We start from the raw sequence: 26820 nt of genomic DNA on the forward strand, positions 1-26820 counted from the left end.
ATACCTCTTAATATCTTCAATATTTAATTATATTACGTATCTAAAAATGTTAGTGTCATGTGACTATTTTTTTCACGTAACCTCAACATTTAGCTTATGCACTGACGACCTTGTCAGTGGCTTGTGACACTAGCTTTTAATATTATCAATTTGAAAAGCGCGCGCATTTTCAATATGACATCACTTCCTCTTTGTCACGTGACGATTTTAGTTCGCTCATCTAAAAACAGGTGGCGCTGATTCTCATTCGTTCAGAGAAAATTTGTGTATGCTGTTGAACGATTCTGCCCACGTGTTTTTTCGAGATGGAATTATTGCATTCTGACAAAAATATGTACGAAGAAATAAATGAAGATAGCGATGATTATCAAGAAAATGAATCTGCTGAGTTAGAAATGGAGAACAATACAGATGAGTCATTACCTGATGCTAAATCTACTTCAAACGCAGGATGGGCAGATGCTATGCAGAAGATTTTAAGAACAAATAAGCCAAAGAGAAAAAAGACAATAGTACTTGCAAAAGCAAAGAAATTATGCGATGTAAAAATAAAAGAGAAGACGGAAGATTTCGAAATTGATGGTATTAAAAATGAAACTAAAATAGAAGCTGATGTCGAAACAGGAGAGCCTACTGTACGTACTAAACAAAGAATAAAGGAAAAGAGTCTTGGCATCCGGGTAAAACCATCAATTACAGATCGAGAACGTGAAAGAATGCTGCAAAAAATAGCCACACGGTAATTTATATTACATTTACAATTTTTTTCTCACTCTTCTGGTTGTTAATAAATTTCTTGTGCTATACTTTACAGTGGAGTTGTACAGCTATTTAATGCAGTAAAACAGCAACAAACGGCTATTGACAAAAAATTATCAGAAGCAGGACCATTGGAAAGAAAACGCGAGCAAGTGCTTAAAAGTATTGATAAAAATGCCTTTCTCGACATTCTTATGGGTGGCAGTAAAAGCATACCACTTGATAATACAGTCAAATCTGAAGCACTTGTAAAACAGACAAATAATAAAGATAAGGTAAATAAAGTTATTTTATACACTACTTTATGTAATATAAACAATGTTCAAATACATTTAAAATGTTCTTATAATATTAGTATAATTTTGTGTATAGCAGCATAATATATTATATATTGATTTATCTTTTTCAATATATGCATTAATTCACATACATTTAATTCATAAGTTATTTAATGCCATATGTATCAAGGTTACATAATATATAATTATGTTTATTGATATTTGATACACATTTTTACATATAATATACAATTGTGCATAACAATGAAAATGGTTGTTTTTTAAAGGATGACAAGATGTGGGATGTTCTTCGAGATGATTTTGTTATGGGAGCCAAGTTAAAAGACTGGGACAAGAAAGATGCTGAAGAAGAGGATTCATCATCTTTCGAGGACATGGACAGCGATGTGGATTAAAAATAAAAAAAACTTGTCATATGACTTTCTTTTCAGATAATTAAATAGTCATAAAAATCTCAACATTGAATGTGTATATAATTAACTCATCTGGAAACATTTTTTGTAAATATGTAAATATATATTGTGAATTTTTTCAAATTACACTTTATATCAATTTATTATTTTGTGCATTCATATGCTATAACTGACCTTCCTTCCTTTTTGTTATCCTTTTTATAATTCATTAAATGTTTATTTGAGTATAATATTTTATGTACAATGTAAATTCTAAATATTTCGTAAAAGAAACAATTTATTGATATCGTTTATTAATTAATTGATATTTGGAATTGAGGATATTTTTTCTCATAGATTAAGGTTATCTTATAAAGCAATATTTTTTCATTATTTTATAATTGTGAAGATTTAAAAGAAACGAAAAAAGCTTGGTCGAAATAATTAGCCATAGAGGAACAAAAATCCCATTATCTACATATATTCTCCATTTAGCATTCTAAAAACTAGGAAGGCACATAGTATTATGCTTCGCACAGGATTTTATTCTTTTAATATTCCTCGGTCAGTGATTTTTATCATTATGAGACAGGAAAACAAAGTGTACAACTTATATAGTTATCTATAATTATTTTACATATGTAATGTGTATATTAAGAAATGTATCTAAAATCAACTGTTATTATCGTTCACTTGCTGCATGCATAATTCGATTTAACATATTTTGATATTTTGTTATATCTGATTATATATTCAGTTCCTTCTTTACTTTCTCTGAAATCTCTATTAATGCATGATACATTCCCTTTATTCTTAATGCAAATTTTGTTGCTTTTTTTCTTTTGCCACAGTTTTTTTATTTTTTCAAAAATATTAAACTTGTTTTATGTAAATATTAGAAGAATGTGTTATTCTTCAAACAATACAAAAAGCACAAACATAATAATTATTTAATAATTATAGAAGCTATTTCTCACTTAAAAAATATTGAAAGAAAATATTCAAATTGTTGTCAATAATCTTTGTAAAACTTAGAAATTTGTTGAAGTCTGGACGGATTAAGCTAATTTTATTGTAATTTTCTTGCTTAAACTTAAATAATTTTTGATATATAAAAGTATTTTTATATTGTGAATTGCCCAATGTTAATTTCTTTGCAATCGTACTTTCTTTTTATTAAGAAGGACTTTAAGTATTGTAATATAATTTATCGCATGATATTCATTTAAATCTTTCTATCTACATTATTTGGTAAGAGAATATTAACTATCATTCTTGATATTTGTCGTCGTCTGGGATATTTTAATAGTATTAAAGATTATCTTCACATTCTTGCCGATTCTCTCTCATCGCGCAAAAACTTTCTTTTCACTATTCAAAAAAAGTCGTTGTTCAGTTTCATACGGTATGATCATTTGCCAGAAATATGCTGCATGTGTATATATGTATATATGCATGTGTATGTGTGTGACAGATTTTACTAGTGTGTCACATACAATTATTATATATTGTCTCACACACACACACACACACACACACGCACATATATATATATATATATATATATGTGTGTGTGTATGTATGTATATATATGTATATATAATTTATATTAACATCATGGTATAATATTTTCCGCACAATGTGATACTTATAACTACAACTTCTTGACTCCATTTCCAATTTTTCTGGATTTCAATTTGTTTATATAAATAAAAATAAAATAATATGCTAATAACTTCTATCTTCACAGTTTATCGCAACAACTTTTTGTCACCTGACTCTCGTACACCCTACCTGTTATGTGAAACACTGTATAACATTTATCAAATTTAAAATTGGTATAAAGGACATGAGTTAAGTGACATTCTTTGGGCGAAAAATTAAAGAGTTTTAAAAAGAGACTAAAATCATATTAGCGCTGATATTTAATTAGAGATTTAAGTTTTAAAAAGAATTAGAAATCTTCTATGTATGTACGTTTGAAAATCTCATCTCAAAGTTGAAGAAATCCGAACTTTAAACTCTTCTTATCAATCTGAGAGAGAATTACGTACAATTATAAAGTTAAGTTACACTCTGCTCTCGCGAATATCGGCGAGTGCGCCAAAATTACCAGCTTCTTCGTCGGGAAATTGAACTCCTTCGGCTTCGTCTCGACTTCTGTCTTCATCTTCTAATCGTCTTCTCGCAAAATACCTAGGATCGTCATCAACGACATTGCGGTTGACTTCATCCTGCAGTTGTGAATGATCCAGGCGCGGATTCCTCGTGCTTTGATCTTCGCGATATCCTCGAGGGCGCTGATCTTCGTCGACACATCTATCTCGCATAGCAGTGTCGACCTCCTCGGAGTCGGGCAATCTGACGAAGACCTGATGTTGATCTCCGTCTCGGTTTAACGAACTCCTGCGGCTATCTTGGCTCAGTCTGGATGCGCTGCGAGCGCGGTTTCTCGTGTTCATCAACTCGTTGCCGGCGATCTGGTGATTATTGCGACCGGCCTGTCGATAGTTTTCGTTCTCGTCGAACGGAATACGGAACGACACCTCGTCGTGGGATGCGCGAAAAGTCTCGAGATTCGCATCGTTACTAGAAACTCGTGGCATCGTTTCCCGACTGAGCCGATAAAGACCCAGCTCATTGTCCACGTAAAAATTGTCCAGCGGATTGCTGATAATGGACGGATTGCGTGAGACATTCCGTCGTGGGTAGCTCTGCAAGCTGGACAGACTCGTCACCGTGGCGTAAGGGTGATACCCGGGTACCGAGTTCAGCGGGTTACCGATGATATGTGGGCAACTATCTAAACTTTGCATCTCGATCTCCTCTTTGCTGTCTCGACAGTAACTGCGCATGTCGATCTCGTGCGGCAGATTAACAAATCTGAAAGAATTGAGTTAAACTTGGTATAATAAATATGTAGGAATAATTAATGGTTCTCTAATTCATACATATATTACTATCAGCAATGATGTACCTGTGCAGGAGAATGTCAGAGTAAGAAGGAGGCATATCAGTCTCCTCTTTACCGTAAATACTCTCGTAGGTAGGTGGCGGAAAGCATCCTACAGAACCTAAACTGTCCTTACTGGGTGTCTCAGCGTCCATTTCGAGAACGCTACCCTGACTACTTTGTAACTGGTGGCGATTTACGCTTCGTGGGTTTCTCTGAGCACGTAACACACTGTCGCCCAGTTCCACTAAATCCAAACCTGCCACAAAAATATTAAATGTACATTTCCTATACATTCTAAAAGATTTAGCGAAATTTTTACAAGAATAACATAATTCTATCTATTATAAGTCTTTCCATAATGTTTGAGATCAGGACAGTTAAAACAAATTGTTCCCTGCATATGCTTCCTTCATAATAAAATAATACATTAGAATTTAATCTTTTTTCAACATATTTGTTAAATTTTTTCAAGAGAAAGAGGGGAAAATATTTCAAATCTCTAGAAAAATTTGTTTCTTACGTTTTATTCTATTTTATTGTTTTCCAAATGATTAATTACTTTAGTTCATTTTATTTATATATCTGGAAATGTAAAATTTTAAATTTTACCCGTGGGATCCGCCTGGAACTGTGTGAAGATCGTACCATCGACGACGAGCATTCTGCCATGCGGCAGGAGAATAATCGTCGGGGTTGCAACCATCGCCTGATCGCTGCCACCGAACCGCGGATCCGGTTCGGGATCCTCTAGACGACAGCAGCAATGTCGTCTGCACAGGGACCGGCAGAAAGGCGCACCCCAGCAGCAATAAGCGAAGATGAAGCAGAGAACGGCAAGCATCACCAAGAGGGCAGCCACCCCTTGACCCTGCTGAGCGGCTGCGAGGGTCGGCCCGCCGGCAACGCCTACGCCGACGCCGAATCCACCGCTGTTGCTCATTTCGCCTAATAAATTAATATAATTAGTTGCCTTTTTCATATTATGCATATTATGTTGAACTGATACGTACAAGGCTATATATTATACATATGCATACAAGATACATATTCTTACAGATCTAAAAATTTTCATAAACTGTTTAAGTAATTTAAAATTTTTTACAAGACTTTATTTGTCTTATAATTTCTTAATTTTTAATATATAAAATAATATATAAAATAGTTATTGATAATATAAATTTAAAATAACATAAAAACTGGAGATTTTTAATCCATTTTTTTAAAATAATATAGGGGTATATGTATATGCCTATGAATTAATAATAAATTATATTATATATAAATTTAATATATTAAAATGACAAAAATTTTAAAGTCAAATTAATCGACTTCTTACATATCGTACATCTTCTGAATAACGATGAATATGTTATGTAAACGTCAATGAAACTGTTACCTATATGGGCTCTCTCTTATGCTAATAGGCCAAATTTCATAGTTTTCACCCTGGACACGAGGTGAAAGTGAAGCTCTATGCGGTGATCGTAATATGTTACATAGTCAACGAGAGAGTAGGGCAAGCATTGAATACAGTCGATCAATCGCGCGCGTTCGCGTGTAAAGAAGTTTTATAACAATCGCCTAATCTACATGACCAGCATGCGGCGTTCCGAGATTAAAGATATCGTTAAAAAAATAAATACAACCTCCCTGATGAGAAATTGACCAGTCTTGTAGCTCAAGAAAATGATAATGCAAGTAACTTGTTGTATCATTGCCAAATTATTTATATAGTAATTATATATTATGAGAAATTAAAATTCACTCTCTTTGATTAATTATTACGTATTATTTTGAATATTGTATGTTTTGTTATTGAAATATATTACATTTTGTGTGATAAAAATAGTTTAATATAGTTATTATTATTAATTTCTTATAAGTTTTTACTTTATATAATTTATCAAATTATGTAAACAATTATTTATATGTTGTATAATTTATTATTAATGAAAACAATGCAAGTCTTGTGAATAATTTATCAGGTGTATTGATTAGTATGATTAATTCAGCAGAGAAATACAAATCGCAGTCTAATTAATCTATAGTCTCTTCGTTAGTATTCTTTTCCTATACCGTTGCTAAAGATAGCATGAAATAATAATAACTGCATAAGCAATATCTAAAAGGAGCATGCAAATTAAGAAAATAATTTTTTTATCAGCATTTTATCTAAAAATATTATAATTCGCTCGTTTCTCTCATGTCTATAAATTTCTGTTATATTATTAATATCTTTATATATATTTTGCAATGTGCTTTATATATTCTAATCGAATTTCATTGTAAATACGAGATTATAAAAGAAATTATGATATGCAAAATGTAAATCATCAGGTCAACAAGTTTGCTATACAAGACTTATTTGTACCACACACACGTAAGTGATATTTATTATATAATTTAAATAAAATCAAACAAGAATGATCACCTTGGGCGGTAATATTGTGAAGCCAAGCGATTCCCGTGGTGGTTGCTGACTCCGTAACTCTGCGCGATCCGTAAACCATGAAAATGATTGAGAATTTGATGGATCTTTCTGCGTGAGAGAAGAGGATTATGTCCTCCCAAGACAAACGGCGAGGATGGAGGCGACGATGCGATCACATTGACAATCCGCTGTCTTCAACATGTGGATCGACTTCGACTGGATGCATTCCCGCTGCGATAAACGCATTTCTTGCGCGTCATTAAACTTGAGCATCCGCGTTGTGATTTTCGTTGTATTTCCAAGTTCGCCTTTCGTTAAATCGTGAAGATCAGCTAGCTTTTTGGTATTAACATCGTTGCACTTTTTTCGAATTTGTTAATCTGGAAATTAACACACAGGAATAACATATTTTTGAAAGGATCGTAAAATCACGAGAAAGTGAGCACGATTTGATTTATAGCACTCCGAGTTAAAAATCTAATCACCTCACATTAGTTTTTAATTTACTTGAAAATCGATTTTTATTATTAATAATTGAAAAATAGTCGACTATCATGAAATCGCGAATTTAATTTATAATAATTAAACAAGTTATAGTTTTACCAAAACAGTCCGCACATTTACCTCGCTCACACTTATTACATTAACGGCACAATTTGGATTCGCAGTGTTTCGGTAAGAGAACTGTCTCTTTTTTTAGCATGACTAATAATATATTTGCGATAACTCGGCATAATATACTCCGTTGATTTCTCGCGCGGTTTATTCAACACATTAAGTGGAGACAGAGAACTGCCATCGTCATTCTTCAGAAACACTCTTGACCCATTTCCAGAACGTCCCCACTTTGTGTGTATCAACCTTCTGCGCTGCTTCTACGACGATATCTCTATTTCTCAATCGGGAGAAAAGCCACTCGTCGCGACCCCGCTCTTGGCTTTCTTGTCCCTCTTGCAACCCTTGTATATCACAGCACCCACCACTTTGAGATTTATCTTGATTTACCCCTTCAAAACGCTTCTTAGATGTCCGCCCTATTTGTAGAGATAGTTAAAAGTTTCTCAAGTGAAAAATCGATACAATCAACTCGATCTTCTCTTCTCTCTTAAGAAAAATGCTTTACATCCATATTTACGAAAGAAATTTTGAGAATTTGTCTGAAAATTGAGAATAAAAGATAAATATTAATAAGATTTTCTCAAGAAAAATACATAATCAATTACGTTTTTTTTCTATTTTTAAAAATTGGTTTGTTAATAGTATTTTTTTAAATATTACAATATTTAAGTCTGTAGAAAATGTTTATAAAATATATATTATATAGAGAGAAGAAATCTTGAAAAATGTAAAAAGATAGAAGAAAAGACTTACTTCAATCTTGTGAAACGAATGCTGAATCACGTCACATTCCTTTTGCTTCGAAAAAGATTTCTTCAAAAATAGAATCATTCAAAATGATTTAAAAAGCTTTATTATAAATACTGCTTCGGGGTAACATGGAGACTCCATTTGTCTTTATTTCTATAGCACGAATATCTTGTTTCTTTTCGTTTCTATTATTTCTGTAACATCGATTTGGTTTCTCTTTTTCGTTCCTTCGGGAAATTTATTCTACGTCCTTTGGGAAATTTCGTTGTATCCACTTTCGTTGCCCTCTTTACATCGAACCATCGACATATCTCTCAGTCCTTGACGTCACCGACTGCGGACCAACACACGCCATATTATTTACCGTCGAGCGTTCACCGGGCGCGTTCTTCGGACGCACTTGTCAGAAGCTAATAAGAAAGATGTTGTTTCCTCGACGAACCATGAAATATTCGTCTTTTATTATATTAATATCACCAGCGATTATCTCATTTACACAATATATTCTAATTAAGTCGTACGATAAAGTAATTAATATTATGTAAATATAATTACTGTTATTAAATTATTAATTAACGTGTATCTCACATTACCTTGTCTGAGTTTATATTACTCTCTGGATATGCATTTCTTTAATGTGTAATTAAGTTTTTTATATCGTCCAAGATGTTTTTTTATATTGTTTATAAATTAAAAGCACATTTTTAATAACGTAAATTCATCTTCAGCATTTAGCACTCAACTGCATCCATCCTAAAGATTCAACTTCCAATCTTGTTGTTTTAATAGAGAAAGTGATAAAATCTTATTTCGGTCTATCTATCGAGAGATCCATTCGTGATGACCCAGATTTATTCTCGACACGTCCAGGCTACATCTACATTAATCACTTTATTTGCGCGTCGATGAGCGTTCATCCTTTTTTTTTACAATTTTATTACGTTCACTCCGCGGAAACTGCTGACCGCAAAAGTCACCATCATTATGTATATCGTTTCGTTTTATAATACAAGTTTTCCACCCCGTATATAAATTAATGTGTATACGTATTTTATACGCGCGCGTATGTGTATGTATTTTCTCTCCTTCCTTTTTAAAGATTTTCCCCTATAGGAATATTCTTAGCTCAATACGCACTTTAATCCGCTACCTTTTATGTTCACCCTCTTCGCAAGTTCCTCGTGATTAAACATCGATCTCACATCGGGGTGTTTTGTATCGTAATTAATAACTGATAACGTGTGTGCTTTATATCTTTCTCATAAAAGTCGATACTGCGACGAAAAATAAACGTCCGTGTCATGACGCGACGTCGGTGGTGAGAACGAGAACGCCAGGCCAGTGGGGCTATCCACCACCCACCCCATCCGGAGTCAGCCGAAGGGCGCAGCAATTCCGTCGCAGTTCACTCTCTTCGTTTCACTGCGCACTCGTTGCCGATGGACTCGTCGGCCGTTTCTCCCCTTCCTTATTCTCGTCGCATGCGTGTATATCCACGCTCAAGGGGATGGTAGGAAAAACTGGAGAAGGGAGGATTCTGTGATCCTAATCTCCGGTGCAGGGAAATACTGTAATTTAAAAAATTTTGACTCCAGTAATTTTGCATCATTTACAACATTGAAGAGTAGTAATTAATCAATTTTCCAAAGTAAAAAAAAAATTCATATATATTGCAAAAGTAAATATGTATGCGACAATCGATTGAATTCAGTATATATTCTTAATATAATTTTATTAAACGCGATTGAAAATATATTTTATTTCATCTAAAATAATTTTTGTTAACAGTTATAATCTATATATTCCAAAAATTGATTTGTATTTTTTCCTCTTTATCCTTATAGAAAATTAAATTTTATTAGCATTAACATTTAAATAAAAATAATTTCTTATATATATATATATATATATGTATATATATGTATATGTATATCAAAATTTAAACATTTGAATTTAAATTTGATTTCATATGTTTTACAAGAACTGTGTAACTCGTAATAAAAACTATGTGTGATTTTTAATTCAAAAACCAAAGTAGTATTATGAGTGCCAAACTTTAGCTATATAGGAATAGCAGAGGAATAGAAAAGAGGAAGTGAAAAGGTCAGGGTGACTGCAACCACCCTGCATCGTTATTGCAGACCTACTTTTTTCTACGATGTCGAGGGCCAAACGGCCCAAGGACCAAGATTTAGGATCTCTAAACGCTTAATCTATATCACAACATACTCAGCATATTTGCTTGACTTCTGCTAGTCTACTATAATATTATATTTAATATAAGCGTTATGTCTAACAAAACGCGACTAATGCTAATCTACTGCAACATACTGATAAAATCTATCACTAAATTGCTCGTAATGTCGCTTACATGTTATTTGCTGAGTAATGATACATATATTCCGAATCTCAACGATTAATGTTTAAACGCATCTCGAGCATTTAGAATTAAAGGAAAAGAATTTATCCGAGTAATATTCACATAAAATAAATTATAAGCATATTCCATAAAAATTTGACAATCGTATCAATTAATATTCTAAAAAATAATAATGCAAAAGTAGATTAATTTAGTGACAAAAAATTTTCATAGAGAAAAATATTATAATTACGAGTAACAATACGAGCACGCTTGTTCGTTTCATATAAAAAGCAGGTCAAGCGGATAGCATCGATTTTATTCAAATTCTCAGTTTTATTAAATAACGGAAATATTTATAGAATCAATGAAAAGCTTTTAAATAGTTTTATGCGATTACGCACAATTACTTAAATGACAAATTATTATTTTCCTTGTCAAATAATTTTTCAAATCTATCAAATCAATCAAGCTGGTGCAATATGCCAGTTTTAATTCATTAGAGTATTTTTTATATTTGTAAATTTTAAACTCTTTTTGTAATATGATGTATTATGTTTAAACAAAAGAAAGAAAATTCTCACTTAAAAAACAGTAAAATAATAAGATATGTAATGATTTTATTATTTTGAAGATTGGGGTCAATTATCAGTCTTATAACTTGACATTATTCGTGCATGTACTATAATTTAATGATAACATAATGGCATATTTTATCATAAATATATACAATATATATATATATATATATATATATATATATATAACATTATACATTATATACATATATTTATATATTAAAATTAGATTTTATATGTTAATTCATATTGTTACTAAAATGATCAATTTTTTTGAGCCTCCACGATGGAACATGCTATTATATCATTAAATGATTATAGTACATGCATATCCTGAATAATGTCAAGTTATGAAATTAATTAACCCCAATTTTCAAAATATTAAAATCGTTAAATCGTTATGTAATGTAATATCTTATTATTAAGAGTAATATATTGATAGTTCTAGATTTTTAAATATAGCAATATTAGTAATAAAATTGTATCAATTTCGTTATATTTTAAATTAAAAAAAAAAACCGCTTAAAAGTGTAATAAATTTTATGTATGTGTATATGTATAATTTACTATTAAAAAGAAACAAAAATAACTTATAATTTTTGAAATTAATAATAAATAATAATAAATTAATTTTTTAAAAAAGAACATAGTTACAAATTACTTTTATAAAGTTACTCTAATCTTATCCAACTCTGCCCTAATAATTGATAAATTTATAGATATACACATTTTTAACCAACATAATTATATTATATATATTATATACTTAAACATGTTTTACATTTTTGATAAAAATAATATATTAGTACCTTTAAAATTAACATACATTATTTATCTGGTAAGATATTGAGGAGCCAATCTTTCCAACTTTGTATCTCTGCTCTACTCAATTCATGGTCAATATTTTGCAGCGGTATAAATTTCACATTCACGCCAAGCTCCTTCAGATTTTTAGCAGTCTCTTCACCCCATTCAATAGGAATTAAAGTATCTGTTGTACCATGATATTGAACAAGTGGTATTTTATTATGTTCTGGCTTTGCTTTTAGATGCTAAAAATGTATTAATAAATAAATAAAATAATACTAATTTCTAGTTTTATAGTTAACAAAATAAAGATTTACTTGCAGTACACAAAATATATTATAAAAATTTTAGTTTCACGAAATCTCTTTATAATTATTTGTTGATACACAAGTATTATGTATCATATTGACTTTATTTTACAAGTTATTTTAGTTTATGTAAAATATTTTCAAGTTTATTGTATAAATATACCTCATAAATTATAGATTCTTTGTTTAGGAAGGAAGACATAACAAAGCAGCCAGCTATAGATGTTTTGTATCTATATGCTAAGTGCAATGCAAGACAACCACCCATCGAAAAGCCACCCAAAATTATTCTGTTAAATGGAATTCCATTGGCTACTTCTTTATCAATCAATTCTGATACATTTTGGCACATAGAATTAATTGACTCTATATGTTCTGGCACTTGATTAGATATTGCCATGCGATCAAACCACACATTTTGCATCTAAAATAGAATTTTAGTAAGATTTTATGAAAAACACTTGCTATAAAATCAATAAGTTTAATCCTGGAACTTTAACTAGAAAATTGCTAGTCTTGATTTGCTTTTAAAAAGCTTTTTATATAAACACATATTTTGTATATATTAATATTAATAAAAAATTGTCTATTACAAATGTTCTAGGGTTAATCATAAGTATACCATTCCGCCATTTGGTGTGTAAGGTTGACTAGGCGCACTAGGATAAATTAATTTTATATGAGGAAATTGCAGTTTCTCTCTGTTAACAATATCAACCCATTCTTTGATATTTGCTGCTGTGTCACCTGCCAATAATAAAACATAATTAACAATCAAAGCAATATTATATAAAATTTTTCATTTTTATTTAAAGTGGAATTTTACTTTAAAAGCTTCATTGCATTTTTTTTTGTTTATTTTGCATTATGATCAGACAGATTGCTATGTTATTTTACCGGAACCGTGGAAGAAAAATACGGTAGCTGTATGTTTTTTCGTAGCTTGCACAATATTTGCTTGTGAGATTCTCGCGAGTGCCGTCATTTTCTTGAAACAACTGACTTATTGTCCGCCTCGATTTTCTAAAATTATTATCAACGCATAAAAATAAAAGCAACAATATATATTTCTGCTGATATATCGTGATATGCAAAATAGAACAGTCATTGACAAAAATGTAATAGAGGCGTCATCGAATTGAATAATACATGAGAAATGGCGCTCGATGGCGAGTCTATTCCTGCGCTGTGATTGGCTCGCCGCCGATATATCGATATATCGAACGAGGCCAAATTGCGATTCTCGAAGTGTGTCTTCAGTATATAGCATCTCATTAGTCGTCTTCGCGCCAAAACCTCAGAGTCGAGGTCGAGTCACTTCGTGTTTTACGCCGTTTTTACTGTCTAAAAGTGAGTAACGCGAATAAACGGGACTGCAAGTTCGGGAGTGCCGTGTTTCGACGCGATAGACTGAACAATTTTCTCAAAGAGCGTCGACAAGGAGTTCCGCGAGTGCCTGAGTATCGAAGAAAGTGTCCTACCCAGGTAGCAAGCTAACGCCATTCGACGTCGAAATGACGTTATTTTGACGTTTAATATGACCGTATTACTGTTAAAAGTGAGTCTCTCGGTGCCGAATTATCGCGAATGTGACGTAAAGCAAAGTGCCAAACGTTCGTGACGACGTCGGAGCTCATAAACAGACTATATTATGGTCGCGAATATCCGAACCGGCGATTCGTGTCGGGAAGCCGGTCGACATCTTCGACGTCGTCTTCGTGTCTTTTCGTGTGATTTTTTCGTTGACAAGTGCAAATTCATCGAAATTGATAAAAATTAAATTATGGGAGATTGAAGGCCTGAGATATTGTGGTACCGAGACTTTCCGCGTGAGTCAGTGGCGCGCAAGTCATCCGCCATGACACTTCGCGATGTCACCCCGTGGCTCAGTTCCGATATATCGATAAATCGATCGAGGCCAAATTGCGATTCTCGAAGTACATACCTTCAATAATCTTCAGTAACAGTCTTCGCGCCGAAACCTCACAGTCGTGGTCCAGACACTCCGTGTTTCTCGCCGTATTACTGTTAAAAGTGAGTCTCTCGGTGCCGAATTATCGCGAATGTGACGTAAAGCAAAGTGCCAAACGTTCGTGACGACGTCGGAGCTCATAAACAGACTATATTATGGTCGCGAATATCCGAACCGGCGATTCGTATCGGGAAGCCGGTCGACATCTTCGACGTCGTCTTCGTGTCTTTTCGTGTGATTTTTTCGTTGAGTGTGCAGTAAAAGTACGCCATTATTGTGAATTTAAATTATCATTTTTCAATTAATCGGCTCTTAATTGTATTTTTTCCTAATATTTGATCTAATCTAGTGCCATTGCGGTTATGATTATTTTGACTGACCGATCAGCTAATCAGGTAATCAGCATAAAACGATGAACATAGATTTCTTAATTGTTCAATCAAACGAAGCATCTGTAATTGCAAATGGCATCCTTTGTTAGCAAAAAAATGTTTGAAAAAGTTTATCGTACTGCTATCGTCATCTTATCGGACGAAATGAGAAGTACTGAATTTATACAAACAAGATGGAAGGTAACATTGGAGTTACTTAACGAGTATCGGTATTACAGTAACCTGTCAAAACTAGTGATCGGGAAGTGAAACAAGTACAGTGTTGGAAAGTCCGTTCGCGATCGCGAGGTGGCAGCTCGATGCCCGATTACGTCGCGACACTCGGTTATTGCATATAGCATTGCCATAGTGTTAAAATGGCCGCGACGGTTTCCAAGAATTCGAGTGCAGTGTTGTGAGTGCGCGTGCATTTCGACAAGAGGACCATCGCTTGAGAAGGACGCCGCCGCCGCGGAAGGCTACCTCGAAGCATGACCGACAATCCTGCGCCACTAGTGAGTCATGACACTTTCCATAAAATGAGATCGGACGATGCGAGTGATTGCGGACCGCGGCGAGGTTACTTGGCTGTCATCGGCTCTTTTGCGATTCGCCGCTGTCACGCGACACGTGATTATTTTTATTATTTCGTCCTGTCAAGAATCGTTTGTCCTCGTAATCATTTTATGCATATAAATTTTGCTTCGGCTTTTGTACAAATGTCACGTACGTGCATCTCGCATCCGACAAATGTGCAGCCTGCGCAAACGCGCCGGTCGAGGTTCGATGTCCGCTCTGCTTTTGACGTCACTCGGCTGACAGCGACTATCACCTGTTCTCGATGACGTCACGAATAACGATGACGCCAACGGTCCCCAATCTCTCGTAGAATCGTGCTCCTTGCTCTGATCTCATTCCTTTTAACACCTGTATAGTGAGGGTGTTATTGTATTTTTATTGGTATTGTCGATGCGCTATATTTGCCAAATTTGCGACATTAATTTAGGGTATAAAAAGATGAAATTATAAGGATACTTTTAGCATGCAATAAATAAATATAATATTGGTTTTAAGATAACATAGAATTTTGTATGTCGAAAATTGATCAAGTATGAACACTTTGAACAGCTGATCTTTATCGGAATATAATTTATTTCAAAACGCGCGAAATTTATTCCCATTTTTCAATCGGTGAATGCACATTGTTAAGATGTGTGCAAGCAATCGAGGAAAAAAGAATAATAAAATTTAGGTAAAGGTCGGAGAAAATTGTCGGTCGCGTCCAGGTCGCGTTAGAATTGCGTAAGATTAGTAATCGTCGTCAGCGTATTCCAGCGAGATATAAGCGCACATTATTATATCCCCAAGCATTACGAGCGTCATTCCACTCCCAAGGAAAAAATATTTTTCTTGAGAGAAAAATAATCTCTTCTCTGATTATATAACATTATTTCAATGAATTTTATATTTGACCATATGCCACTGCAAATCGCACCATAATTTCGATTTGTGTATACAGTATATATTATTTAGGAAAACATCTCGATTTCGAATCGTGTACAATTGTCGATGTCGGATTCATTTTATGATTCGTGCGGATAAATAATGATCTTTTAATCGTATCTATATTTTGTTCCAATTTTTACACTCTTCTGCTGATCTTATCCTCGCGATTTTTACTCAGACTGTTATATGAGAAGAAATTACGTTTAAAAGCAGTAGATACACATTTTGTGGTGCTAAAAGATTGAGATAAAAATGCAGCGGAAGCGGTACGTTATTTCAGACAATCACGCTAAGTTATGAGAGATTATATCGCGATTATGTGATTATAGATCACAGAATATAGATCGCAGAAGATTGTATTCTTGGAACTTGTCCAATTTCATACGAGTTGAGAAGCTTCTCGATTAACAAGCCAACAATCTTTTATTTTATTGTTGCATCAGAATTTTAGTTCCGCGATAAAATACTAAATTATATTTTAATGTGTGATATGTGCAACTATAAATTTTTTTTCTACGAAATTATTGTTTTGAATTATATTCCATTTATATAAAAATAATTTAGATTCGATATTATATTTTATATAAATAGAATAATATAATTTAATATTTGCTTAGAAGAAAATTTGCAGTGCACACATTAAAATATGATGTAGTATTCAAATTTATCGAATAATTAACATTATTTTTATATATATAATTTAGAGTCGACATTATGGAATTATTTTTAGTATATATATATGTATGTTTACATATATGTACTAAAAATAATTTGATAATGTCGAATCTAAATTATTTTCTGAAAATTATCTAAAATAAATCACTCATTAATACACAAAATAAATATTACGTACGCAATGATCTAATTCGCGCCTTTCTTAATCTTCTTTAACATCTGAATCGTAGAAACTCGAAATTCTCGAATTCCTCGCGGTAACGTGTTTGCATCTTCGGGTGCATCCAAAGAGGATGAAACTTGGAGATTTTCGCCCGATATCCTTTCTCGTTAGCGTATTAGGAAGGACGTGCACGAATTGGAGCAGATGGAAATGCAATGAGCCGTCCTGGTTTCACATACTAGGCTCTCGATGACGCGGTTCGTGCTCTTCTCTCGGTTCATTTCTCTCTCTTTCTCTCTCTCCATCTGTCCATCTATCTATCTTTCTCTCTGTCGATTTATCTACTGTTTATGCTCGTATATACACCGACGCCTTCGCGTCGGTTGATGATGCCGCCGCTTGCGCAATCGTCGTTTACGTTTCACATGATTCACCGGCGTGAAACGTCGGCGTCATCGATGTTGATTTCTCGAAAACGAGGTCGTACGGTGATTGTCACTGGACGGATCTGTCGATGATTCCCCGCGGCTGATGCATTCCTAGCGATGATCGGCTGGAAATAGTAATGGTACACACAGGGTGTTCATAATCGATCTGACCTACTTGAAATTCGAAAGTAGATACTACTTCGAGAGCTAGCTCTGTCTGAAAGAAAATTCTGTTGGGGTTTCTCGAAATATGTATATAGCTTAGTATCGTCATTTATTAAAGTGATTAGTGTATTGTATCGTAAGCGCGCACTTGCGAGAGATTTTCGCAAAATTTCAGAAGAGATTATATAAATTGTGGATTGAATATACGCCTTGATGTTCTTCCGCTTAATTCTCAATTGTATTTGCGTCTGAAAGCGAAATTCGCTAAGCTCACGAGTGCTATTGAATTAATCTCGCGATGAATATTCCTCGATATTTCTCTTGTATTCTTAATTGATATACGAGTGTCATTTGTATGCATTGAGCTTTCAAGAGAAAGAGCTTGGAACTCTTCGGAATTAATATATTTGACCGTATTCCTTGTAAAAAGTACTAATTGTATTTAATATTTCAAAGAAAGACATAAAATTCTAACAACGTGCATATCAGTCTCCTCAGATCAACATTATTTACTTCAAAATTGAAATATATAAACTGAAATATTATAATGTATAAAATATTATATTATATAAATTGAAATATTAAATAAAATCGAAATATATGTTGAATGAAATTAAATTTTGTTATCGAATTTGAGACTCAGACTCTTCGAAATAAATGTTCGGTTTCGGTCTTTATTAGCTATTAGTAATCGACTTGATAACTGCATGTTATCGATCAGAAAAGTACAACATTACGGTAAAGACGGGTGTATGGAAAGGACAGCGACGTCAAGAGTGACTCCCCTCGCTTCGTCCGTGCCGTATCATCTCGATTCCACGTATTGCATCTGCATGTTAAGTTAGATTGACTCCGAGAGAACTGAACCGTGAGCCACTCGAATATATATGCGCGCAGTCTTCACCCTGTTTCTCTCTCTCTCTCTCTTTCTCTCTCTGTCTCTTTCTCTCTTGGCTTTTCTCTCTTCTTTTCTCTTCGCTCTTTCTTCGCGATATACACTCGTCCGAGCGTACACACTCTCCCTCGCGTCGCACGCAAATGCGTGCGCCAATTGTATTTGCATATTTCAAATTATTTCGAGGAAGATGTTAAGTGGAGCGTCGCGCAATGGAGCCATTCCACCTCTCGCAGTTTATCTACGTGATGTCGTTTCTTTTTTTTCCTTCCCTTGTTTTTTAATCTCTCTCTTGTAGTACACAGATGCGCGGGACGATCTATCGCGTAATCGATAAATAGAGTTCTCCGGATTTCTCCGAAATTGATCGCATCGCTCGCGCCCACATGTGTATACACTTTTCGTATACGAAGGAACATTCTCACACGCCTACGTAATGGACGACTTGCGAAATCATACTAGCATGTCATTTAAATATTTGCTTGCCACGGCTTTGCGCTGCGAATTTTATTTATCGCGAAATCTTAAAGCTCGCCCGAGAAGTTTTTACGGGCGAGCTCTCACACGTCTAAATGTCGAGAAAATTTTGCTCGACTAGCGAGCTTTCCGTGTTTATTTGCGTTTTTCGCATCCGCCGCGCGTTCTGACGAAAATAAATAAAAATTACGTGACGGTGCTCCCTCTTTCTCCTCCACCGATAGTACATTCGGTTGAGTTTATATTTGCGAATTTTCACGCTCGACGGCCAATTTCGTTATGAGGTTGTTTGCACGTCGAATTCTCGTCAAGCAGCCCCGGCATCGACACAGTTTCGAGAATACGATGAAGCGCTTCTCGAGACGACGATAAAGAAGCGACAAGATGAGAGAGAGAGAGAAAGAGACAGGTGGATTACGCAGCTATATGAACCTGACACCCGGTTTTTAAAATAATGAATTTTTTAATACGGCAAATGATAGCATTTTGTTTGTAGTGTCAAATATTTAGTTTGCATTTTATTAAAGAAATTTTAAAAAATAAAAAAATGACTTGCACCCGACATTGAGATATTTCATATCCGCTTTCGCAGTTTCTTTTAGAATCGTTTGTAGATGTTTGATTAATGATTTTCGATTCGTCTTTAGTTGCACGGTTCAGAAATTGCAATTGTTTAAACATGTGGTGAATATTAAAATTTGTCAGTTTCACTCGACTTTAAAGTCGAGTGCTGATCATAATTTTAAGATTTTTTATTTTTACATTGACTATAAACGAAATACTATATCATTTTCCGTATTAAAAAATTAATTTAAGAAAGTTTGATGCCAGATTCACATAATTAAACTCGTGACATTTCTAATAACAGTAAGTCTTTAAGCGAAGATAGATCGATTTCGATCTTAAAGCGAAATATTACGAAAATGCGCAGCATTTAACTTTAAGATATTTCATATCCGCTTTTGCAGTCTCTTTTAGAATTGTTTGTAGATATTTGTAGTGATTTTTGATTTGTCTTTAGTTGCACAGTTCAGAAATTGCAATTGTTTAAACATATGATTCATGGATATTGAAATTTGTCTGTTTCAAAGATTTCTTAAATCTTCTTTTTTCAGATGATTCAGTCTCGTAGTAGTTGTTTGTAGCAATTGCAATCGAAATTTATATTGATGGTAAAAGCAGATTTAAAAAATCTTTAAGGTTGACAAAAATCTATTTTGACCATTTTTTTAAACGCTTGTTATTTCTAAACCGTACAACGACAAACGAAACGAAAATCAGTACAATCAATTACAAACGATTTTTAAAAAGACTGCGAAGTCGGATTTGAGATATCTTAAAGTCTAGTGCATTGTTTAAATTTTTTAATATTTTATTTATAAAAGTTTAAACAAAATTTTTAATAGATATAATTATAAACAAAATGCTATCATTTTTAGTATTAAGAAATTAATTATTTATAAATCCAGTGTAATGTTCATATAGCTGGTTTACGCGATATCGGTTTATTTTAGAGATTCGGCGAGTTGCGCGTCTGCGAAAAAGTTATGTAGAAAATACTCTCGGCTTTTAAATTTCGATTTTTACATTGACGAGGCTTGCGATCGAAATGCTGTCGTTTTCCGTATTAAAAAATTAATTTTTTAAACTCAGGTGCCACATTAATATATTAAAGACACGATATTTCCAAGTGCGAATAAAAATCTTTAAGTGAAGATAGATCAATGTCGATTTCGAAACGAAAAATTTAAAAAGTGTCAAACTTTAAGATATTTAAAATTCACATGCTCAGTCGTGTTTAGAATCGATTCTTATTGTTTAGAACATTCCCAATCGAAAAATATATTTATGGAAAAAGCAGAATTCGAAAATCTTGAAATTTGAAGAGAATCAACTTTGACAGTTTTCTTTAAATTACTGTATTTTCCAAAGCGTACAACTACAAGCGAAACGAAAATCACTTCCCACAATTAGAAACGATATTAAATAATACTACATATTTGCTTTATTTTAAAGTTGGGTCACAATTTACCTGCGCATGAAGTTAGTATTCCATTTTTGGAATATAAAAATTTTTTAAGTTGTTCCGAATTGTTCTAGACTTGTTTTAAATTGTTCCGGAAGATTAAATTTATATGACAAACATTTTCGCGGAAAATCGAAGAAATTGATTTTTTGGTTTGGCACCCCATTTTTCGAAAATCAAACTTTTTAAGGTTGTTCTAGGTTGTCTAATTGTTCTAAACATTGTTCCAAAGTATTAGTTTGATTGGTCAAAAAGTTTAGAAGATATATAAAAAAACGAAAAATAAAACTAATACTTTGGAACAATGTTTAGAACAATTAGAACAACCTTAAAACGTTTGATTTTCGAAAAATGGGGTGCCAGACCAAAAAATCAATTTTTTCGATTTTTCGCGAAAATGTTTGTTATATAAATTTAATCTTTTGGAACAATTTAGAACAAGTCTAGAACAATTCGGAACAACTTTAAAAATTTTAAAATTCTAAAAATGGGGTGCTAACTTCATGCAGGTCTCGGCGTGATCTTTGAGATGGAAACTTACTGGCTCGTGTGCGCGGATATAAAGGAAACTTTCCTTTCGCGAAAAAATAATATGCATCGTGTGCGCGGTGCCTTTTATGTGCGAGCATTTCTCTTATCTGCATATTTCGTATTACGTTCTTATTGTCACGAATATGTGTGGAGAAAGAGACTGTTTCTGCGGAAAAAAATCACTCTTCTTTAAAACGATGATGCACACAGCAAACTTAGATGACCCCGTTTTTCCGTCGTTATTAGCACCTTCTTGTGTCATTTAACCGATGCGACGTTATCATGTGTTGTAATTATTTCACTCTTTGCGTGGCATTCTCGTTTTCTCTCTGTGGAAAACACAAGAGACAGATATATTTCTCGGAGAAGATATTGCACGGAGAAAGAATGCGGATGCATTATTCTCTTGGCACGTGCCATGTAATTCTGCGGAGCGCGCCTGTATTAATAGTCTCGCGAAATCGAGAGGTAAAAATGATCGAAATGTTGGCGCCAACGGATAGAAATCTTTATTGCGAACAACGGTGGAACGATAGTAATCTCATTCTGCAACGGTCGCTTTGGTAAAACGATCCCGCGCTTCATTTAACATTTAAGATACCGCCGATCTCTTGGCGCGATAATATCTATTTGTAAATTAACACTCTACACTGGGCCAAGTCGCTTGCTGGACGTTTCTATACTTCGTGCACACGTCGACGCTACCGTGACGGAACGGCAGCTGCACGATGTTGATATCGTAGTCGGTGTTGACGAGGACGGCGTTGAGCGAGGGTAGGTGTAATTTGTTGACGATGTCATCATCATGAAGCTCGCCGGTCACCGGGTTCATGTAGGAGCAACGGGTCTTCGCTAGCACGCAGGCGGTAGTGTTGACGAACAATTGCGCGAGCTGCATGTTCGTGTAGTTTGCGTAGCTGATGTTGAAGTTAGGTAACATTCTTGCGGCCTCGTCGACACACTCTCTAAGCTACGGAAAGTATTCGTCAGCTCTCGCGGGAATTTTGAATTTCCCTCGTGATTCTCGAGTTAATTTTTTTTACACCGTGCAGTAGAAACCCTCGTCGTGCATGATAGAAGAAACTACAATATTGTATGATACAGGATGAGTTCGATAATTACACGTGAGATTTCGTACGATCTCGTGCGGAGACGTATCGTCGATGTCGTATTTTTGATTAGGTAAAAAGTCATGGTCTCAAGAATGTGGAGCTCGCGGATTTATAGGTCCTGGACGAACAGTAGTTACATTAGTCTCTCTAATTATGCAGACGCTATTATTCTTTACACGTGTCTTCTGTGCTAGAATTTTCAATAATAAAAAAGGACTTTGTTGCTTGATTTGTGTTATTCCTTGAAACGTTGATCCCCTGACGTCTATATCCTGAATGCCCTGAATAATTAATTTACAATAATTTCTCATTATTTACATTATTTACATTATTTATACATTATTTATCATTAATTTAAATATTTACAATTAGTTAAAAAAATGTGCATACATGAAAAACAGACAAATAAAAAATAATCGATTAGTAAATGTGTGTTTTCTTGCAAATTTTTAAAGATATTGACCAAATTAGTGCTAAATACTTAAGCTTTTTTCTCTAATATTAACTTATGACTATTAATAGCAAGAATATATATATATATTTATAAACGTGGTTGTAATCATACAAGTGGAGTTATATTGACGATAGCATTCAATGAGGCCGCGTTGTATTAAGAGCAGTAAAGCAAAATAGAGACAATTATGTTCTAAGTAACAGTTAATAGCTATTAGTTCAGAGTTCAATCTTACCAAACTATTCTTATTGACTTGACGAATGCATTCTAGGAACGAGCAGTAAATTAACATAGGACTTCGCGTATTAGGCATGCTGGTCGCGTTCTAGAATCGAAAATGTACAAATATTATATATATTTGTAAATTTTTGAATCGTGAAATTTTCATAAAAGTTATTAGAAAAATAAACGGTCGATTTTTCATGCACTTACTCGCAAATAAGTCTGACAGTGGCCGTAACTGGTGTTATTGAGATACTCGTCGGCGCACGTGGACATGGCTGCTAGCATAGAGAAGCCCTGTGGTAAGATGCTCGCGCGAAAGAAGCATCCATAACAAGCGTCGCGTCGCATATTCGCATTAGTACCTTGCTGCGACTGGTTACACAACTGATTTAGTAGTTCAGGTATTTTCACTCTGGAAAGGAAAAGCACATCGTTACACAATACGCGCGGAATAGGTGCCCAAAAATATTTTTTTTCTTTTTCACGCAAAAAGAAAATAATATGAACAATCAGAATATACTGTTTAACCGCGGTCAAGGTTCCCAGAAATTTTCCAAAGTTATTATGCACCAGGGTTTCGACTAAGTTCGCACTAGAAATCGAGAATAGTATTAAAATCCCGACTAACGCTGCTCTCGTCATTGTTGCACGGGATCGTTTGGCAACTTCCTTCCGAATAGCATCGGGCTGGTACTTTTATACTGATGTATAAATCTGATAAGACTTTGCCAGGGATGTATCTACGTTCGGTTCTATTTGTTTGAAAAAATAGACTATGATTCGTAAAAATAAATAAATTCGCGCTAAAATATACATATTTTGCATTAAATTTTTCTTTCATTATCTGTATTTGAATGTTATGCGTTAGTACAAACATATATCTTTACATCAGATTATAATTTTGCAACGCTAATTTTGCATTTAATAATTGAGAAAACCTGTACAGAGCGCTTTAATTTGAATTATAACTCAACTTTACTTAATTTTTTGCTTCTAATTCAAAGATAAAAAATTGACATTAATATTAATTAAACGAGTCTCTTTCGTCCGACTCTTTCTCTATCGGATTTTTTTTATTGTACGTGGTCGGCTGCTCACGGCCCTGGCAGGGATGAAGTTGCAGCTAAAGCGTAACGATTTCTATTATCTGCGACCTCGTGCACGAGGTCGTGACACGTGGTTGATCATCGTTGTCTCGTGAAAATGGACCGTGAATAGGAGATCTAGGACAGTATAGTGAATCTCACGATTCCGGCTATAACCGACACGAATCCTACATCGGGCAAAATGTGTCGCATTATCGCTAAAAGTGCGGGATGCATCAACGTCGCCCAATCATCGTTGCACTTTCGCAGCGACACGCGATATGGCGTGCGCGACCGTTTATTTATTTTCCGATCGAAGAGAGAGCCTCCTACGCCCAAAAATCCCTTTTGCCAACGATTGTTTCCCACCGGAAGTGGGAATCCCGAGCTATGTCGGCCACGGTCAAAAAATACATGATTCCGAATAATATTGTTGCAGCCTTTGTGTCATATTGCGCAACAAGCGGTATAATTTTACATATATAATTAAGTGGTTCATTCGGCATTTTACCTGTTTCGAAAGATTGAGCATCATGAATCGGGAATGTTTTATGCTTACGTTCTCTCTCACGTTCTCGAAATACTCATGATTCCCCGAGTAAACTCTTTTAACTCGAGCGACGCGTCGCCGTTCTGGGAAATGCACGCGAGAATCGGAATATCCCATGTGCGATTCGCCGACACGGGACAAAAGTTTCTCCATATACCGGCGCGCTATCTAATAGGAACTTTTAATCAGACATCGCCATTTAGGTGGAATGTCGGAAAATCAGCGCGCTTAAATGCGCGTTGTGCTCGCGACGAAAATGAAAAGGCAAACGGTGTCGGTGTCGGGTGCTCTCTCTAATTTCGGGATCCACGTGGAAAAGTGGGCCATGTGTGCGCGAGAAACGACACACGCGTCGCGGCTATTTGTGCGCCAGACAGACGCGGAGGGACGAATGTACGCGAACGGGGAGCGTTAAGAGCAAAATAGATAGAGAAACGAAGAAAGAGAGACAGAGAGAGGGAGACGAACGCGTGGAAAGCGGTGCAACCCCGCCGGCCAGAATTAGAATGACTCACGGGATTATTTGGGTTTATGTAATCCGAGAAATTTTCGGCGACCGCCGTCGCGACGTCGGTGACGTCCTCTCGCTGCTGCGTCACATCCCTGTCCGACAATGTTGATAGATATACACGCGTGTCGATAATCGCGGTGTCATGTTGCATTTTCGGTATATTTTCTTCGCGATTACGCAGAATAAGTAGATTTGCCGCGAGTTGTGTTGGATATCGGCTAAAAAAATATTTCAAGAAATTTCGTGTAATTTATTCTTCGTAAATTAGCGAATTTTGTCGTTAAATTGTTCCGATATCTCAAGATACGTCAAAAGAAAATCTACAGTAATCGAATCTATTTTACGTCATAATAATTTTTAACGGAAACTATAAAGATCGTATCGAGTAATATATACGAGCGTTCGAAATCGTATTTCACCGCTGATCGTATGGAGCGTGGTTCGTACTTAGCAAGTGCAAAGAGCGATGAAAGCATGCATCGCCGTGTCGTAAAAATATCTCTCGGTCATAATTCGAAGCTTTACATTTAACGTCTTCGCGCGTAAATGCGTTTCAAAGTGTCGCGGGACACAGAAGACACAGCGTCTCCCGTGTTCTCGCGTTCTCCCTCCTTCTCTTCCGATTCGGAACTCAATCAAAGCGAGAGCTTAAGGATTCAGGTTGCGGCGCGTGTTGCGCGACATCGAACGACCCTTTCCGTAATTGCTCTTTCTGGACTCTGCGAAGGAATCTAATTACGACGGCGTCTCAAAGAAATGCACGCGTCGTAACGTATCCCTCCCAACAGCTGCATTCTCTTCCCAATTTCTTCGCGTCGCCGCTCTCTCTTTGAGCTCTTTACTAAAAACCAATTAAAGTCGTAGTGTCTCTGAGGCATCGCCGCGATGACAGGTGCGTCAGCCAAATATCTCGTCGTTATGACTGCGTCTAATTTGGTATGCCGCGGACAGTTCGATCCTACCGCGAATTTCACGAGCGCTTTATTTCGCGGGATGAAAGAAAAAAACAACGTTCAGCCGAAGTTCATAAACGCGTTTATGGCACCAACGAAAGATTAATCCTGGTTAAGATTATGCGAGAAAGAGTGTCATCTCTACTGGATACTTTCCAATTACCAGGACGAGAGTTTTACAACTCGACTGATTATTCGTCAGCAATCTCCGTTGGGCGTTCCTCAGCGTCGAATTAGGAGAGATGCGTACGCGCCTGATTATAAAAGGTTAAAATTTGTTTTACTTTTTATCGCGACGTGCGTTTCTTCCTTGCAGCCGCGCTACTTTCTCCAGACGTGATGAGAGAGGGACGTCTCAATTATTTTTCCTCCCCACGGGCTTCTCTTTCGGGATCCTTTCTGGCCGTCTGATAAGTGCATTAGTTGAACCCGGAAATTGGTCGACACCCCGTGGCGTGTGCGCG

At 35.0% G+C, this 26820-nt stretch overlaps 5 protein-coding genes across 7 annotated transcripts in view; 2 read left to right on the plus strand and 3 right to left on the minus strand.

Annotated features, from left to right (window-relative positions):
- The first annotated feature begins 226 nt into the window (after positions 1-226).
- On the plus strand, positions 227-1614 carry LOC114935033 (RRP15-like protein). The gene is made up of 3 exons (XM_029307788.2): positions 227-739; positions 815-1034; positions 1325-1614. The coding sequence occupies exons 1-3, from the start codon at positions 306-308 to the stop codon at positions 1451-1453; spliced, it is 783 nt and encodes a 260-aa protein (XP_029163621.1). The 5' UTR covers positions 227-305; the 3' UTR covers positions 1454-1614.
- LOC114935032 (uncharacterized) lies at positions 1234-8274 on the minus strand. Of its 2 annotated transcripts, XM_029307787.2 has the most exons (6): positions 8209-8274; positions 7462-7994; positions 6838-7217; positions 5016-5351; positions 4428-4662; positions 1234-4333 (listed from the first exon to the last, which is right to left on the minus strand). In XM_029307787.2, exons 3-6 carry the CDS (start codon positions 6914-6916, stop codon positions 3520-3522), a joined length of 1464 nt encoding a protein of 487 aa, XP_029163620.2. In that variant the 5' UTR covers positions 6917-7217; positions 7462-7994; positions 8209-8274; the 3' UTR covers positions 1234-3519. The 2 variants fall into 2 exon arrangements, with proteins under 2 accessions (XP_029163620.2, XP_029163619.2); XM_029307786.2 differs by having other exon boundaries at positions 6838-7871.
- On the minus strand, positions 8275-13377 carry LOC114935034 (lysophospholipase-like protein 1). 2 transcript variants are annotated; one of them, XM_029307791.2, is made up of 5 exons: positions 13155-13377; positions 12880-13004; positions 12421-12681; positions 11969-12194; positions 8275-9773 (listed from the first exon to the last, which is right to left on the minus strand). In XM_029307791.2, exons 1-4 carry the CDS (start codon positions 13240-13242, stop codon positions 11970-11972), a joined length of 699 nt encoding a protein of 232 aa, XP_029163624.2. In that variant the 5' UTR covers positions 13243-13377; the 3' UTR covers positions 8275-9773; position 11969. The 2 variants fall into 2 exon arrangements, with proteins under 2 accessions (XP_029163624.2, XP_029163623.2); XM_029307790.2 differs by having other exon boundaries at positions 11952-12194.
- An 836-nt stretch (positions 13378-14213) lies between these two features.
- Positions 14214-26820, plus strand: part of Pdk1 (Phosphoinositide-dependent kinase 1) — a 295005-nt gene continuing 282398 nt past the window's right edge. Inside the window, exon 1 of the mRNA XM_085485199.1 lies at positions 14214-15115. Coding sequence (XP_085341325.1) covers positions 15092-15115 — 24 coding nt within the window. The 5' untranslated portion in view covers positions 14214-15091. The remainder of the gene's footprint in view (positions 15116-26820) is intronic.
- On the minus strand, positions 21959-23950 carry LOC114935035 (uncharacterized). Its single transcript, XM_029307792.2, has 4 exons — positions 23778-23950; positions 23465-23669; positions 23268-23357; positions 21959-22436 (listed from the first exon to the last, which is right to left on the minus strand). The coding sequence occupies exons 1-4, from the start codon at positions 23897-23899 to the stop codon at positions 22104-22106; spliced, it is 750 nt and encodes a 249-aa protein (XP_029163625.1). The 5' UTR covers positions 23900-23950; the 3' UTR covers positions 21959-22103.

This window comes from Nylanderia fulva, unplaced genomic scaffold, assembly GCF_048542155.1.
Source record: "Nylanderia fulva isolate GAGA-0341 unplaced genomic scaffold, ASM4854215v1 Scaffold35, whole genome shotgun sequence".
NCBI lineage: Eukaryota > Metazoa > Arthropoda > Insecta > Hymenoptera > Formicidae > Nylanderia > Nylanderia fulva.